Source organism: Amphiprion ocellaris, chromosome 17 (assembly GCF_022539595.1).
Source record: "Amphiprion ocellaris isolate individual 3 ecotype Okinawa chromosome 17, ASM2253959v1, whole genome shotgun sequence".
Lineage (NCBI taxonomy): Eukaryota > Metazoa > Chordata > Actinopteri > Pomacentridae > Amphiprion > Amphiprion ocellaris.
The window spans coordinates 9,642,373-9,660,312 of NC_072782.1; the positions used below are offsets into that span (position 1 = coordinate 9,642,373).

General features: G+C 39.3%; 1 protein-coding gene across 3 annotated transcripts in view; it reads left to right on the top strand.

Moving 5' to 3' along the window:
• The window catches only part of rgs3a (regulator of G protein signaling 3a), a 164,073-nt gene that overhangs the window by 27,396 nt on the left and 118,737 nt on the right, over positions 1–17,940 (top strand). The window contains exons 1-2 of one of the 3 annotated variants that reach the window (XM_023287280.3): positions 201–333; positions 13,805–13,872. In XM_023287280.3, the coding sequence (XP_023143048.2) occupies positions 13,858–13,872 (15 nt within the window). In that variant the 5' untranslated portion in view covers positions 201–333; positions 13,805–13,857. Of the gene's footprint in view, positions 1–200; positions 334–11,200; positions 11,288–13,804; positions 13,873–17,940 lie in introns of those variants that run through there. The other 2 variants (XM_055019248.1, XM_023287277.3) reach the window with 2 other exon arrangements.

The window sequence follows — 17,940 nt, forward strand, 5'->3', positions numbered from 1 at the left end:
GAGGGAGGGAGGGAGGGAGGGAGGGGTCTGGATGAAACCCTGACGCGTCACAGTCTCCACAGAGAGAGAGAGAGACGGAGCTCTCCCAGTGCATTCGCTGCTAGAGTGGATCTCCCCTTTACACACTGACACACACCCACCCAACTCACACACACACCTGCACACACACCTGCACACAGACACATTGGGTTTGGAAATCTGCTGTGTTTTTCCTTTTCTCTTTGAGTGCTCCATCTCTTCCTACTTATGTTTGCACTCACTAGTTGGTGGTGGTGGTGTGTGTGTCTTGGAGTTATGCTTCTCTGTGCCAGCCATAAGGGCAGCCTAGACTAGGTGAGTACTATGTCTGCGTTATCATACTTGACTGTACTCACTGCACAGCTGGATGTTGCATGTTGCGTTGCAAAGCAGAATATTTGTGATCAAAAGTGGTTTGTTTTGCAGATGTGTTCTCTCCTGACTTTTTTCTTCTGTCTCCCCCCGAGTTCTTCACTGATTCATCCTTATTGTCTTGTTATCTTCTTCTGTCCCTGTATTTCCCTTCTGTGTGCTTTTATGCTTGCTGATGTTACTTTAAATCGCTCTTTGTTGCTGTGTGCGCCCACTGCTTTTTAGTCTGTCGGTTGTCATCTAATTTTCTCCTGCTGGGCTAAATTGGTCGCAATTGTTTTCCGTGGGAGACCCCATAAGGAGCTTAGCGTACCCATTCAATGGATTACCTACTATCAGTGTAACCCGATCTTTTCGCACACATATGGACAAATCTTTCCCATCAGCACACAGTGACATACACCATACTCCCACATGCTCTTTATTCCCCCCTCCACCTCACTGACACCGACTTTTCCCCCTCTTTGCCTGTTCACATAGTTCCATTCTGGGTTATGATGGTGATATCATAAGATGTTAGCTAACCCATCCCAATTTACACTGCTTGGCTGAACTGGGCTAATCTGCCTCATGCAACTTTAAAATTAGTTTTATGCTTCTGTGGATGGAACTGGGACAGAGGTATCACGTTGGACAAGACTCAGCCAGCAGCAAACCATTACAACGCTTGCATGAGGGGATCCTGACTCATATTCAAGCAGCTCTTTCTAGTTGTTTGTGCTGATTGGCTGGAAGGTGTTTAACTAGAACGCAAATACCCAAAACAGTTGCTCCCGAAAAGCAGCGCAGGAAGTTTCAAGATCATTAATTTCACAAGATGTCATGGCAAAAAAAAAGAGAGAAAATAATGGCATGCTTGGTTGTGTTTTGTAGAATGTTTTCGTCTTTCCCACTGGCAATACTGCCCCACTACTGTCTCATCTGATCGCTGTGTGTGAGTGGAGGCTGCATACTCATGCATGCACTTGTGTGTTGCCAGCTGGCAGAATGTAGGCCATGGAGGCACTGCTGCAGCATGACATGCACTAACATGGAAATGACCAAACCTCATTCATTACAATCTCCCTCCATGTGCGTCCGTCCAGCCTCTCTCTCCCCCTCCTGTCCACGTCCATTTATATGTTGTGTCTTTCACACTGATTGTTCATGCGTTTTTGATTATCCGTGAGTCTTTACTCTGTCATTTTCATTTCACACTTCCCCATCTCACCTGTATTTTTATCCATGGGCCTCTGTGTCTCATCAGATGTCCCCGTTTCTTTTTCCACCCCTGCATCTTTGTTATTTCTCTGTTAGTTCTCTTTTCATCTTTGCTGTTTCCTGGCGCTGTCGCAAAATGCAAGAAGCCTTTTAGTGAACAAACAGTTTGTTGTAACACGTACTGCTGTCCGGCAGAAGTCCAAGATTTGCAGTGTATACAGTTCAGTGTATTATTAATGGAGACCCTGAAATACCAGGAGTGAGTAGAAGCATAATGAGAGCTTGGCAGGCTCACCGTGGTCTTGTAATGCTTTGGATTCAAGGCCAGTTCATCATTTTGCTGCATATCATGATGTCTCTTGTCTAACTGTATTGAGTCTCACAGCAGCACTTTTTGAGATCCTTCACTTTGTTTTGTTGTGTCCTGACAGTATTTTGCCACTTTATGTTCAGTTAAAAGTTGACAGTTGATATGAAAGACAAGATTAGGGGATTATCAGTGGGTGGGAACTTATTAGCATTTTATGTTCATTTCAAACTCATAGTCATATTTGTGGGGCCCAGTAGGGCTCTTAAGGTGCTGCTCAATATGAGTGGTAGCTGGCAGTGTGTGTTTGACTGGTTCAATTGTTTGTATATTGTTTTGTGCAGTGCATAGGGAAATCATGGTAAGCACTGTTTAGGTAGGCAGTATTTTTGAACCCTGTGTTAAGGGGATGCAGGTCAGCTTGCAGTCTTTCACCAGCAATACAGTTGAACAAGCCTGAGACACAATGTGTTTTAGATGCAAATTATGTAAAGTTTTAATTTGTCTAACATAATGTATTAAGAATATTACAAAATATGCAGTATTCATTATAGCCCCCATCACTTTATATTACCCAGGTGTTAAGTTTAAGCAGGTGATGGTTGAGAATAAAAAACGGATGGACTGATAAACAGTCCGTCATGGGGACATGGAATTATTTAGTTTAGGTTCGATTTTATTCTGTTAGAGCTGAAAAGATACTTCTAGAAAAAGCTGAGAATTCAAATTCAGAGTTAAAAGAAAGTTTAAATGCCCATCTAGTTTTCACTTCCCAGCAAAGCATTGCACATCACACATCTGAAGTACTTTCTCGTTGAGAAAATGCACAAAGATCACACAGTACTTGTTCATTTGCATTCTAGTACAGACCTTTTTAAGGTAATTTTGGCAAACCAGGCTGAATGCACAATTGTTTTAAGAACTGATCTGACCTGAAGCTGAGAACAAAAATATCTGTTGAGCTGTTCTTGGCCTCAAAGACAACGCATGTTAGCTGTCACACTGGCACTATGCTATAATCCCATATCTACTCTGAAAGACTGTCTAACTTTATTCTTTTTGTGTCTGTTGAAACAAGTCTTTTGCTGGTCTGCTAGTTAATCCGTGCTAATGTGCACAGACTCTCACCAGAGGTGCGCTGTTTGGATCAGTGTCTCACTAATCCGTCACACAGAGACCTGTGCCATTTCTGAGTCCGGGCAGTGCCAGGACAAATCCCTGGTGGCCGAATTATGTGATACTACGAAGCTAGTAGCTCATCTACACATGATGCAGCAACAATCTGACCTAATGAGAAGGAAATATTGCTGACTTTTGGGGATACAGTCTATGTGGAAACCTATTTAGTCAACAAATCTCAGGAAAAGACCAAAACTAACAATGAAGTGATTTTACTGAGTTTTATTATCTGCTTTTATTTTTACGCAGAATACACAGAATATATGCTAAAATATGTCCACAGCAGAAAAAAAGAGGTGAATTTTCTGTAAATAAGATTGTCAGGAGTCATGCTTCGATTTACTTTCTAGTACCATTGTGTTCCAGACAGAATTTCCTCTTGCTCCATTCAGGCTTTCTGCGTCCACAACAAAACCAATCCGCTGAGCGTTGACAGCTAATTACACTGTAAGGCCACAATAAAAAAGGCTGCCATCTTAACTTTGCTCAACATGAGTTGAGAGGCTGAAATGTGCATGAATGGCAGCTAAACAACATTTTCTGCGATAAGGTGTGACCGAGCAATTAGTGTTGATTTTCAGGACACATTTTATATTGCCGTGTTAGGAACCGCTTTTAAGCTACTCTAGTTTTGTGCACAGTTTAAATTCTTTTCTACTCACATAATACTACATGTAAGCAGTATACGCACTTATACTTCGCATGTATCCAGACCCTTTTCTGTAGGTTTGTAGAATGAAAATTTGCAGCTGGAATATGAATAATTGAGAGAGAGAAAATAAAACACAAAATCACTGTGTTAATATGCTGCTCTTTCAAGTTGTCTAAAATGCTTAAAGCAGCAGAATAAATCTATTTGGATTAACCGTACTTAGTCTTGTAATTAACGAATCACATTTTCTCTGTCTGTATATCATCACTGATATAGAAAAATTAGAAAGAGAAACTGCCTCAGCTCTGCTTTTTTGGCTCGCGGAGAGTGTGTCAGTGGTGACAGCTGACCCACGGTGACACGTACGTGTGTGTGTTTTTGACCATGGCTAATGCACTTCCCTTCCAACGAGCTTACAATGTGGGTCAGGTGGTCTGTATATGCGTGAAAGCAAAAAATAGCAGAGCCCCGACGTGGTTTGCGCTTAAAAAGTGTGTCATCTGCATCATACACACATTAGTTTCACTTTCCATAATGGACGAATGGGGACCCAGGCGCACTGTACAGCCTTACATAAACACTGCCAAGCTTTTCCAGATGGCATGCTGTGCCTTTAAATCAGCAGATTAAAATATACACTACGTGATTAACTTATATTGGAGGGGCTGGATGTGGATGTGGGGGGAGGTGGAGTTGTTTTTTTTTTTTTAACATATATTTCTGCGAATCAATGCTGTGTTTGAATTATTTTGTGAGTTTGTGATGATGTGAGATAATGTGTTGGAAAGTGCATCCATGCTGGAGATGCCCATGCCAGACATCTGCTTGCTCTGAAGGGTAACACTGACCCAAGGCTCACATCCACTTGATCTGAAGTGAAGCATTTGACCCAGTAAATACAGCTCTGTCTGTGCTACCGTGTTACGCTCTCTGCTCTGTAGTCTACTGTTATACAATACGAAAAAGAAATATGGTTAATATTAGTTTAGGTTTCTGACTGTTCATTTCTAAGCCACACAACTGCTCTTAGTTATTTTACTTATTCATCCCTGGTGAATAAATCTCTGCTGTGAGGTCACCAAACTTTCCAAACCAATAACAGAAACCGTTTTTAGTTTTAAGAGGACATTTTGACCTGTCACTGTAGGTAAGCACAGGTATAATAAATTAAATTAACGATGATTAAATTCCATTTAGCTGCTTCAGTTTCAGGGTCCTAGTACCACACTGCCATGACCTACTGGGCCCGTTTGAATAGAACAAAGGCATCATTAATGGGCTTTTCCTACTGCGCCTGAGATAAAAGAGTAGTGTCTCCCACCTGACATGTTCCCTAACAGGTCAACAAAGCTGCTAAGAGGGTCAGACAGATGTTAACCAGGCACAGTCCGACCGTGGGTGCGCTGGGTAATAGCATGGCCTTTAGTCTAAAGTGGGCGGACACTTCCATGTGTTAAGGTCAGAAGCAATGAACCTAGACAGCTTAAACTGTCATGGACACAAAGTAAATTAGAATTAATTTACTGATGGGCAGGCATGTCGAGTCTGCAGGAGGTAGGTGGAACTAAATGGGCAAGACTGAACGGAGTGTGTCTGTGGAAAACAAGCGTATTTGGATCCGGCTTTGCAGATATTTTCATCATGTGTCACAGCACATACTGACAGTTCTGTGTGGATGACGCATTATTCTGACATCAAGAGCATGCATACAGTATGTGGGATCAATAGTCTAAAAATGCTGTTTGTGTTGTGTTTTTTTCATATTTGATGGTATTTTTCTATAATCATGTTGTCAATATTAAAAAAAAAGACAAGTAGGTCATATGTAATTCATATTATATTAAACAAATGAATCCATAATGCATAACTTTTGTTGCCTTTCACTTATTTGCAGAGAACTGCAGCTATGCTGAACTTAATTTTGGTTCAGTTACAACATACTTCATTGGTCACAGATTTATTTACTCTGGTAAAAAGTAATAGAACATTAACAAAACATTTTCACGCCTTTCCATAAGACAGTTGTGCTGCTTTAGCGTACAAAGACACTGTGCAAGCTGTGTCAGTTGTGTCTGAATGGCCACCTTCCTTTGGTTGTATCTGACCAGTGTCACTACTTAATATATATATATATATATATATAATACCATCCCCTTGGTGGAAATCAATTATTTTTTTATCCATATTCTGTCTTTATATGTTAGAGGACACACTATGAGAGAAATAAACAGCTAATGCCATTGCTGCGGTGTACTGATGACAATCTCATAAATGCAGATTCAGACTTTCAGGGTTTCACACATAACAAAAAATAAGAAATTAGTCTGGTCAACATGCAGAGCGATTCATTCAGTATCATTATTCTTCTTCAGCATGGTGATATTAGCTTAATATTGCCACTGTGTAGTGTTGAGTAGTTTTACAGTGTTTGAGCAGTGCTGTAGGTGAACTGATGTGCTTGAGCTGCAGTGAACGGCAGTTTGGTGGATGTAGCTAGAAGAAGGGGAAATGTAGATCCATACATTGTAGAAGAAACAATGGTGTAGAGTTGCATCTAAGTCATTTTAAGGCAGGAACGGAACATCGGAAAAGTTAGTTTAGTTTTTAGGGGTTAAATCAATGACTGGAGAAAGACTTTAAAACCATCTTCCTAATATTATATAGGTCCCTTTCATGACACCTAGGCAGCTTTGACCGATCTGGGTATGGATGTAGGGATGGGTCTACATGGATTGGACTTGTTCTGGTGCATCCTGTGGATCTATTTAGGATCTTGGAAGCTTCAAGTGCCATATCAGTGCCTTGGGCTCTTTTTCATGTGCCTCAAGCTGTTACTGAGTAGTATTGGCATGGCACATTTTCCTTCTGGGGGAGACTGCTGCCGTGGAGATGTGTCGTTGCCATGACGAGTGTGTCATCTGGCACAATGCTCACATAGGGGATACGTTTAACAGTAACATCCACATGAATGCCAGGATCCAAGGTTTTCAGCAGAATATTACGTCGTAACAAGATGATCACTGTTTTTCACTTCACCTGTCAGTGGCATTAATGTTGGACCTAATAGGTGTATGTATTAATTAAGATCTACTGAAATCCTCTACCTTAGATAAACAGATCAGCAGCAACTTCTTACTCTGCTAGAATAACCCCAAGCTGCAGCATAGAGAAGACAAGGTACTGCTGCTGAACCTGATGAAGTGCTGATAGTTGAAATTGATGGTTTGGCACTGTTCAGGCTGGATATGAAATTCCATCCCAGTCTCTGAACATTTCTCTGCCTGTTCTCCTTAAATCCTTTTTGCCAATCCCTGTGAGGAACAATCATGCAACACTTTGAGTGAACAGACAGCTGACATAATCCTTCCTGGCTGTTCTGCTGTGGTTATGACAGAAACAGGAAATGAAATGCATCAGTCACTACTGTCCAACTAACTCGACTGTTCAGAACTCATCGCATTGTGTGGTTTTATGTGACATCTTTCAATGAACAAGTCAGTTAGTCAGTGGTTGCAGAGGTCAGGCAGAATCAGGGCACAAATCTCATATTTACTCCATTTTTTAAAGTTAAGTAGCACTCTTGTGTCATGTTTGAAATGTATTAAGCTTTTGGCTGGTCGTGTGCTTGATAACTCAACCATAAACTTCTATTCCCCTCAAGGGTAAAACTGCATGTAATGAACATGTATAGTACATTACCAGTGCATTCATTTACAGGCTAGATGTTTTTATTACAATATGCATGTATGTCCTACTTTTATCCTGTTGTTTGCATGACTCAAAAAAGAGGCAAAATAACTGAAGCGCTCTATTGTAATAACTGTAACTGTAATAACTGTAATAAACCTTTCTTAATTGATGTCTATTATTTTCAGTTTTTGTTGAGAGCGTGTCGAAGCTGGGTCGATTTTGTGTAATTTGTGGTGGTGTTGTTTTGGAAAGCATTAGATTGTATGTGTTCCTGTTATTTTTTCCACCTTCTGCAGACTGATAATTGAAGCTGTGTCCTTTTAGCACTGTCTTGTGGTCAGCTGCTCTAAAACAGAAGAACGTACAGTAGACAGTTGTGAAAATGTATACGTAAGAGTGTATTTTTTTCTCTTCTTCCTAATGTCTTACCGTCACCTACTTTTGGCCCAAGTCGGGTTAAATTGTGTATCCCTTTAGGCCATGTTGTCTTAGTATAAAAAACAGGTCATCTGCACATCTGTCTGGATATAATAATGAACACGATCATAAAGCTGTCTTGCATTCTCACGAATAACCCTGCAAGAGTTCTTGTCTACAGAGATTATCTTGACAAATGAAAAAATAATTATCCTTTCAATTAAATCACTGGGAGACATGTCATTCCGGTGTCTTTCAGTATGACTGTAAGAAGTAACTTGATGTCGGTAGTTAAGAGAGAATATTTCCCAATATTTTTCAGTCTGTTCAGTCTTTCAGCATATAACTTGTGTCCAGAAAGAGGCAAGGTGGCACGTAAAAATGAATGATTAAATAAATGAGACAGCAAATCTTAAGAATGGCCCATTGATGGTTGCTGATGCTCTTCATCTCCCATCGTCGTAGGAGATTTTGACCTCTGAAAATGAATTGAGACAGAAAAACACACTGATCTACATACACACATTTATCCTATATGAATATTAAAGGACAAATATGATCTTTGTAGGCCTTTAGATGTTTTTATTAATGTCCCTCTTGCTACAGAAAATAGCAACAACCTCAAACAGTGAATTAACCATTTTACTGGCAATGCTAGCCTCCCAATGTGCATATGTTCCATCAAAACAATTCCTTACGATATAATTTTGGTAGGGCACCATTGCTGCATCCTAGGCCAAGACAATTCTGACTGGTTTAGAGAAACAAGCCTTTTTTTAGTTGCTTGTTTTATCCCCCTATAGTAGAATGATAATAAGGTGCAGTCAGACCATTCTCCAGTGCTGACACCAGAGGACACCTGCTCATGTATGACTCTATTCAACACTGTATAACTACTCTGCATTACACAATGTCCAGTTGGAATGTAAGAGCAATCCAGCCATACATGTTACAACTGGAAACAGAGGAAGAACAATGGTGCAAAAAAACTGCACTGTACATGTTAATGGGAGTAGTATGAATCCCTGTCTGTCCAAATCTATGTTTCTGAGACCGTCATTAAGACAGAAAACCTATGCAATGGTGTTGACTGCTTATTTGGATCATTATGAGTTGTCCAGCATGTAAAAAACACCATATGGGCATGTTAAAAAGGTTAAAATTACAGAAGCCGATACACAACCCCATTGAAAACTCAAGGAAAACAACAAATTTCAGTTCATGTTATGACAGATCGACACGTATGCACCAATAGTTGTAGCGGTTCTGCAAAGCTGGATTCTTTATCCATAAGTACTGTATTTAGGACACTAATGATAATATTGTATGGTCATGCTCACCAAAGAGAAAATATGGAGGGACTGAGCTTTTTCTCTAATTTTCTGCAGCACCCACTCCGCATTCTCTTCCTTTCTTGATCAGTTGACCAACAAAACCACCATCGGGCACGACAATGAATTCATTCTTTCAGCTTAGTGATGAGTCACACATTGATTCACCAAAAACACTCTTGTATATTGTATCACTCCTGCTGCACAGACAGAAATGATACCTATGAAGAAAAAAAAAAGACTTGAATATACTGTCTGCACAACAAATGCAACACAACTTTTTAGTACAAGTACAACAGTACTGGTAACCCCATTAACCCAAAGCAGTATTACTCAGTGACACGTGCAAAGCTCCTCTACACAAAAGGAAAACTTTGTAGATTTTGACTTTGTTTGGCATGGAGTGTAGAAGAGGTCATCCTTATGTCACCTGAAGGGATGTTTGAAGTCTGAATATCCTTGAGGTTGTCATTCCCCCCCAAAATTCTTGTTGCTCTGTTTACCTAAGGCTACCAAACATCAGTCAAGCTGCATTATAAAGACCTCTGGTGGTTTGTATGTGTGTAGATGTTTTACTGTCTGATCTCTGCCTCTTCTGTTGTTTATATCTGTATATAGTGCAGGAAAAGCCTCATGCAGAACAAAGTCCTCTTGTTCACTGAGGCCTGCTGTAAAGCATTCCACTCTAGTTGTTCAATAAATTGACTCACCATCGCCCAAAATCACTTTCTGAACTAAACAGTGTGTGTCTAAAAGAGGCTACAGCAACAGTAAAAGTAGTGGGAGTGAAGTGAGCTCACACAGCTAAAATTTCATTGTGATTTTGTTAAAGATGCACTGGAGAACACAAACTCAGTCCCATTTAATTATGTGGAATGTTCAGTTTTTATGTATCTTTTAATAAAATCAACATTTTAAGTCTTTCATGTTTTGGGGATCTTTCTGCCCTGGTTGTATTGGCTAAATTAACTTGAATTTGGATCACAGCATGCTTAATGAATAAAAGATGAAGTATTTAACATGTACAGGAAAAGTTACACACATTGCTGCTAAGTATACCTTTTACTGTCCTTGCTTTTTTTCAATGTTCTCAATATTTCACAATTTACCTTATTCACAGTACTTCAGTTACTAAAGGAAGGTTCTCTTCTATATTTAAAATTTCTTTTTTTTATGCAGCATTAATATCATCAGCTCAAATTCAGCATAAAAATTGTGGGAAAGGACCAACTGATGTCTTTTTCTTATTGAAGCTTTCAGTGGGAGATAGCTGTTTGAATAGACAGTTTGTATAAATGACATTCTTTTGTTAAAAAAAAAAAAGTTTTAGATGTTGTTATATTTATGAACAGCTGGCACAACGCCACCATTTTTTATTATTGATGGTCTGCTATTGTGCTTCTACAAACACTGTCATCAACCATGTCAGATCCAGTTGTGCTGATTGATGACCAACAGTTTGAATGCAGCAGCCTGTTATTCTCTCATCATCGTGTTACAGTCGAAATAGCTTCAAAGCTCACTTTTATATGTAATAGAGTGCCATTTCTTGTAGTTTAAACAATCCTTTCCTGATTTTTGAGCCGATCTTAAGACACCCACACAGTGAAGTGGAGGGAATCTCCTCCCCTCTTGGCTTTTCCCACTCTCTTCATCAAGTGTTTATTTGTTTGTGGGTGACAGCAGGTGAATAGAGCGACTGTGTGTCAAGTGAGTGAGTGTTGCACTGAGAGACTTGAGCAAAGTCGAGGGCTTTTTATGTCCTGGCAGATCTGAGACTGGCTGACTCAACAGCAACCGCCTGCCAACACCTTTTGATTCCCTCTCTTTACTCTTGCCTTTTGCATGTCTTCATTTTCTGTCTCTTTTTGTTTTTTCCCCCCTTGTTACTGTCATTGTCTGTCATTCTTAAATCTCCTTCTGTCTCTTGTTCTCATTTCTTGAATTTGTCTAGTGTATGCTTTTCCCACTGTCCACTGTTTCTGTCTGTTATTGTTCCTCTTTCAGTCATGCTGGATGTTTCTCGTTGCCAGCTGCTCCATGTGTCTACCCTCATATGCCCTGTGCTACTCATGTCTTACCCAGACAAAAGGCTCCTCTTCTGGGCTTGACGCCAGCCAGGTTAGCCCTTCTCTTTTGCGGAACCCCTGGTGGTTTCTGATTAACAAGTGACAAAATCACTTTTTTTCTTTTTGTGTTACTGTGGCAACTACAACTACTGGAGTTAAGCTATAGGGTTACAGGGGAAAGCAAATGTCCAGAATGCTGTTTAATTTTCTTTTCTGCATGTGTGCTGTCCTGCAGTAAGGAGATTGCAGACAGATACTAAAGGAAATTCCAAAATGGTTTTTCTTACTTTTTGTGCAGAATATTGTGCAGTGATTCCAAATAGATCTTTACATTTATCTACTGAAGGTTGACATTATTTCAGTTTACCCTAAATCTGAGGAGAAGAGTGCATCTGCAGTAATGTTTTGCCTATTATAGTGTAACATTTACCTTGGACAAATGTTATTTGCAGGCTCAAAATCGAAGCTAAACTATTATTGTTGTTGTGTCTAATAGTTTTGGCATAAAAAAATGTTTGCTTATAAACTATATTTGTTGCATTTTCAGTAAAAGAGAATGAAGATCTGTAAATGTAAGAATTTTTCAATTTTTCAGACAATGAGTTTTATAATAGTCCATGTGTCAGAGACAAGTTATTATCAAAACTAGAGAAATTAGTTTCTTATTTTCCTTTTTTACCATGTTAACATGAAATAAGCAGTCAACACCATGACTCAGTTTTCCACATTCTCAAAAACACAGGTTCAGAATCATATGTAAAAAAACTAAGAAATCAATGCTATCAGCTTCCAGGGTGCAGGTAATTATTAAAGTATGAACAGAGTCCTTGGTACAGAAAGAGGCTGGGCTTCATAGATGGGCAAATTCTCATGAAAACAACTTAAATCTATGCCATTTTAATTCAGGAATGGACTTTTTTTCTTGGAACAAAGCCTAAATATGTAACTTTGACACACAGAGATGAGTTTTTAGGGATTTAATCGATGACCAAAGAGGGACTTCAACCTGTTAAGACCTAAACTTCCCTCTAAATGCATATTGATGAGATGTTGCATCAGGTCTTCATAAATTTAAACATATCTCAAGGAGATCCATCTAAATATGAGAAAAGATGTTGTTTCATCATACAGAATGATTTACATGAACCTTTTTTGGTCAGGTTCAGTCACAAACATGAGTGAGGTTAGAAAAATCTCCTACTAAGGTTAAAATACAATGAGGTCAGGAGGCATTTGTTAATATTACTGACTTGGCTAATTTTAGTGAATGATTGTGCTCATGGTTGAAAGTAATTTGAGGCAGAAAATAAGTAATGAACATTTTGTTGTCACCCAAATTCCGCCTGTGTTCCCAGTAGAGAAGAGTCATAATTACTATGATTGTTAAAATCCTTTGTTCACCTGAATTTAAACTTTTGTCATTTTTCTGCTGTTATAAAATAATGAATGTTTTTTTTTTTTTTGGAGGACATTCTCCTACCAATGTTTGTTCACTGCCAAGCTTTGTGTGTTTAAGCTTACTTTTAGAATAAAGAATTTAACAATTTGCAAATCATTCTAAAGCTTCCATTCCATGCAAAAACTCAGTAAACACATTGATATTAAATACCGTAACCAACACTTTAATATAATGTTAAGCTAGTCAAATAGGCATTTCAGGGTTTATGCGTGTATAATATGATTAATACCACTTTTCACAAGGTTACCAGAAGGTCACTGATCCGTTTGAACCCTTTGACTCATGTGGGGGCTGTTTGGACTTGGCTGGCATAGTTTGGAACGTTTCACAATCTGAGATGGGATAATTCCTCGCCTATGGTGATGAAGGTAGGGGTGTGACGGAAGAGCAAAAGAGGGGAGGGAGAGGCACATCAAACGGAGGGATGATGGCGACGGACTGGCGGCTCCGTGTGAAGTTTGACTCACAGAGAGGAAAGTGGGAGAAGTGAAGGATGGACGCATGAAGTGCTGGATGTACACAGATGTAAACAGAGGGGAAATGTAGAAAAACAGAGAAAAGAGAGAGGGAGAGGGAGATCTGCTTTGTGGACCAAAGCTGAATGCTGCCTTTATGAGCGATAGTTAAAAGGACACTGAGGCGTGAGTCCCTGTAACCATAGCAACTTCCCAGGAGCCCTGTGACGGACGGATAATAGAGTGAGAGAGGAGTTCCTTTTCTCTTCTTCACCCCTCCCTCCTTCCTTCCCTCCCTCTCACTTGTTCTCACTTCCATTCCTCTCTTGGGTAGATTGTTGGATCCTCGCATCTTACGGGATTTTCCTTGACGCTGCCGGCCCTGTTCTTCTTCTTTTCTTTTTTTTTTCTTTTGATTTTGTTTTGCCTTTTTATGTGCGCTCTGAAGTTTGAATCTCAGCCCAGCGAAAGGCTGCTCCAGACAACTGTTGCCATAATTGCTTGTTGTTATCTGTCCGAGTCACTTTTTATGGACTCTCGGAACTATTTTAGGACTTTATTTTTGTGCATCCACAAGGCTGTTTTGCATTGGCACTGGGAGAAATGTGCTCCAAAGGCACTGTCTCAGCTCGTGATTCCTTTGTCTACATTTCAGAGGCTGTGCTGTCAAACCATGGTGCTGCCCCCGAGACCAATCGCCCTGAGAATATGCAATGCTTAACAGTAAGTGCAATGAAGCCTTTTTACTTTGTGTGTTTGTGTGTATGTAAAGTTTAAATGTGCTTATAATCCTCGGTTTGCTCTGCTGTATGGGTTGGTGCATGTGAACTTGAGCAGGAAAAATAGTGAGGAAACTTAATGCAGTGTGTGGATGTGTGTTTACATGACTAATAATGCTTTTCCTCTCGCTGTTGGAAGTTTTTGGGGTGTTTTTCCACACAGGTGCATAACTTTTTTACTTAGGTTTTCTGTACTTGTATGCATCTTAATGTGTTTTTTTTCATCTATTGCATTAGCATGTGCGTGCACAATGAATGAATATTCCGTTGACCCGTGACATTGCACCATCTCCAGCAAAGTCGTCATGCATAAACATGCCTTCAGTAAGATATTTACTGCATGAATTCCATGTTACACATTCTCAGCAACCATAGCAACTAATTGAATCATGCGCTGGAGCTTTGAGCAGTTGAATGGAGCAACATGTCATTTCTTCAAAGACAATATTTGTCAAAAGGGCTCACTTGCATGTGAGTCACATGTGGAGCAGAATGATTGTTTGTCATGAGAAAAAGGGGAGATGAAACAACATTTGAAGTCAGTTGTTCTTATCTGTTCATGGAGATCACAAACTCTTCCTGTGTCACTCCTTCTGCATATTTTACATTTTGTGTTTTCTCAGTTTTGTAGAATATTTCAAGCTTTTAAACTCTCTAGAATCCACTTTCTCAATGTGCTGATTGCACTGTGGCCATGCAGTGTTAAAAAATGGATGAGGAAGAACACTTAAACAGTTTACAGAGACACAAGAGCATGACTGATGATACTTTTACCCATTTTACAGCGCTGAAGAGGAAACACATTATTTAAGTCAGTGACGGCAACATGAAGAGAAAAATATTTACATGCAAAGATCTCTGTGGCATATTGAATTAAAACACAGCTTGGGACTCATTATGGGCAACAAACTTCTAAAGTAATTTTGTTATCTTGAGGATTTCCTGTTTTCTCCCTATTTGGAGGCTCACTGCTCTATTCTTGGCCGTGTGCTCCATGTGCAGCCTCCCTGATGCTTTTCTGTATGGATGCCGTATGGTTTGGCCAGCAGCTTGCACAAGCTGGTGCTGAACTTCAGTGTGCAGGTGTAACATGTCAGAGGTTCACACTTGGATCTTTTTTATCTCTTTTTAATCCCATCAAAACATGTTGTTTTACCCATCTGGCTGCAGCCTGCACTGACCGCACAAGAAAGCAACAAACAGGGAAAATATGCTGCTACCATAGTTTTGCAGACTAGATAGCTTAGTAACTTAGCTCAATGTAGATATCTGAAAAGCTGCGATGTTTCCTCAAGCTAACATTACACATGTTGCATATCTTAATAGGTGTTTAAGCTGTAATAGCAAAGCCTGATGCTACACCTCCCTAGTCCCTACCTTTCACTATTTGTATGTGTAATGACTTGCTCTTTTATTATATAATATACAGTGCAATCGCTTTTTATAGTAATGACTTTTGTGCTCTTTCATTATACGCTGCTAACCCAACGAGCTGCTAAACTCCCTTTTGTTGTTGTTTTTTTTTTTTTTAACAATGACGAAGCAGATGTACTCTGTTCTATTCTGTTCTGCTCTTTGCTATTTTCTTCTGTGTGTTTTTATTCTATTCTAGTCTAGTCTAGCAATATTCTATTCTATTCTGGCCTTATCTGTTATGTTCAATTCTGTTCTGTTCTGGTCTAGTCGAGTATTATTCTCTTCTAGTTGAGTCTTATTGTGGTCTAGTCTAGTCTAGACTTATTCTGTTTTACTTGAGTCTTCTTCTGTTCTAGTCGAGTCTTCTCCTGGTCTGGTTGAGTCTAGTCTAGTCTTATTCTGATCTATCTATCCCATTCAATGTTTTCCCGGAGAATTGAAAATTGAGTGTATAAATAATAAAATAATGTGAACTGTCGAGTTGAAAATCACTTCTTACAATACAATCATTTGATAATATAAACTAGAAAAACACGAGTTTGGCTTGTTGTCAAGGTGATGAGGAGCAAATCATTGTCTATCGTGTCAAAGTCCAGTGTACAAATTTTAAATTAGCTACCACATCACAAAAATCAATATTTGAATACTTAAATTTAGCGTAGAGGTGTTTTTTATCACACTTAGATACACATCTATAAATACATTGCTGCTTTGAATAGTTTGGATGCTACATTTTTTCTCACACTACAGCTGTGGAGAAGGATTTATTCCTATGTGTATTGGTAGTCTTTTTGGGTTCTGAAATTCCAGAGTGATATTCATGCAAAATTGACTCCAGCTCGTGTTAACACATGATGTCAACATGTTTTACACTTTGGCAAATTCACTTATGCAAGTTCAGATGCATTAGTAACACTGGCTATATTTAGAAGACGCATAAAAAGCATATCATATCTTCCCTATATGGATATTTCTATATTCATGGAATACAGGTACTAGTTATAGATTTAATTTTTTGCTGTAGGTGTTTCATATACATGAATGTGTCCAACTTGAGAGGAAGGATATAATGCAGCTTTCAGTCGAACTATGCAATCCAAATATGCACTCTACAGCTTATTGTCAGAAAACAGCACAGTACTTCAGCAGAATAAAACATGCTGACAGACTGTAAGCACAGAAACAGTGGAAAACACAACCACACCTGGCCAGATCTGCTCAAAGAGAAATGCCCCAGTGTGCTCCACATATTAATAATGGAACTATAACCTTAAACTTGCAATTTCCAGTCAAACCAACCTCTAAGAAGGCAAAGATCCAGCAGTGAATCTCAGCGATGTTCTTGGGAGTTGGACTGAAAGGCGGCCAAAACTTAACTTTGGAAAATAAATATTTTATGATTGGTTAGTTATGGGAAATATTTGGTCAAGTTTACGCACAATAACAGTTTGGTTAGGTTTAGGGGAATATCGTGGTTTAGAATCGCTTTTTTATTCATGTTAGGACAGTTATGGGATGTTGTCAGGGTCACGATAATAAACACTCGGTGATGGTTCAGGAAGAATCAGGGTCATGGTTGAAAGACGCCAGTGTTGACTTGTGGTTGGAAATAGGAAGCAAACTGTGGTCTCTTGTGTTAAAATCCAATATTCTGTTGACCCATTCTTTCACCCCGGCCTTGTCTCTATGTGGTATCTGTTCTCTCTGCAATAACACCACCTGACTTCTTAAGGATGTAGTTGCTTAAATGTGTAAACATATGCCAGTTTTGGGCACAAGCTGAAACTACTGGTGTTACTTTTCTTGGTAGGAGCATCTTAACATTGAAAGTAAGTTTTAAGACGCATACTTGTAAAGTATTGATAGTGCTCTCTTTCTGTTTTGTTTTTTCCATCAGTCCTGTCTGTAGTGAAAAGTTTTCTTTTTACGGAGTCCTGTTACTTGAGGACAATATCATGCAGAATTCGCGTATGTAAAAATCCAAAATGTGGACACCAAAAGCCATGTTAATGATTTCTTAAAAAACAAATAAAGTGGGAACCTGCTCCTCAGGCATTTGAAGGTCTGTGAATGCTCTTTCATTAAGAGCTGCTTCTCAAATTATCATTTAATCTTACATTATAACTGACTCGGGTTAGACTGATTTTAAGCCTAGTCGATTATCGTGGCCGATATTTGGCATTTTTCCAGTTATTGGTATTTGTGTTTTTCTCCTCTTGTTGTTTGTCATCACTCTGTGGACTCAGAAATGTCTTCTCCAGCAGAAACCAAAAAAACTGAACAAGAAACACAAGCCATTGCCACAAACCAGGAAATGAGCTTCTCTCGCTGTAGCTCAGGCTATGCAAATGTTACACTAAGTTTGAAGTCAGCCACAAGTTATCCTGAAACACAATCTGGAAAACAACAATGCTTTAAGATCTGGGCCCTAGTGGGCAATAAAAGTGACAGAACAGAACTGCAGGAGACAAACTGATCAATCTCAGCTGATCCCACATAAACAGAGCAGTGTCCTAATTTAATCACCCCTTTTCAGTTTTACATGCTCAGTTATAGTCAAACTTATTAATGAAGAAGCCTAGTTATGAATGACAAG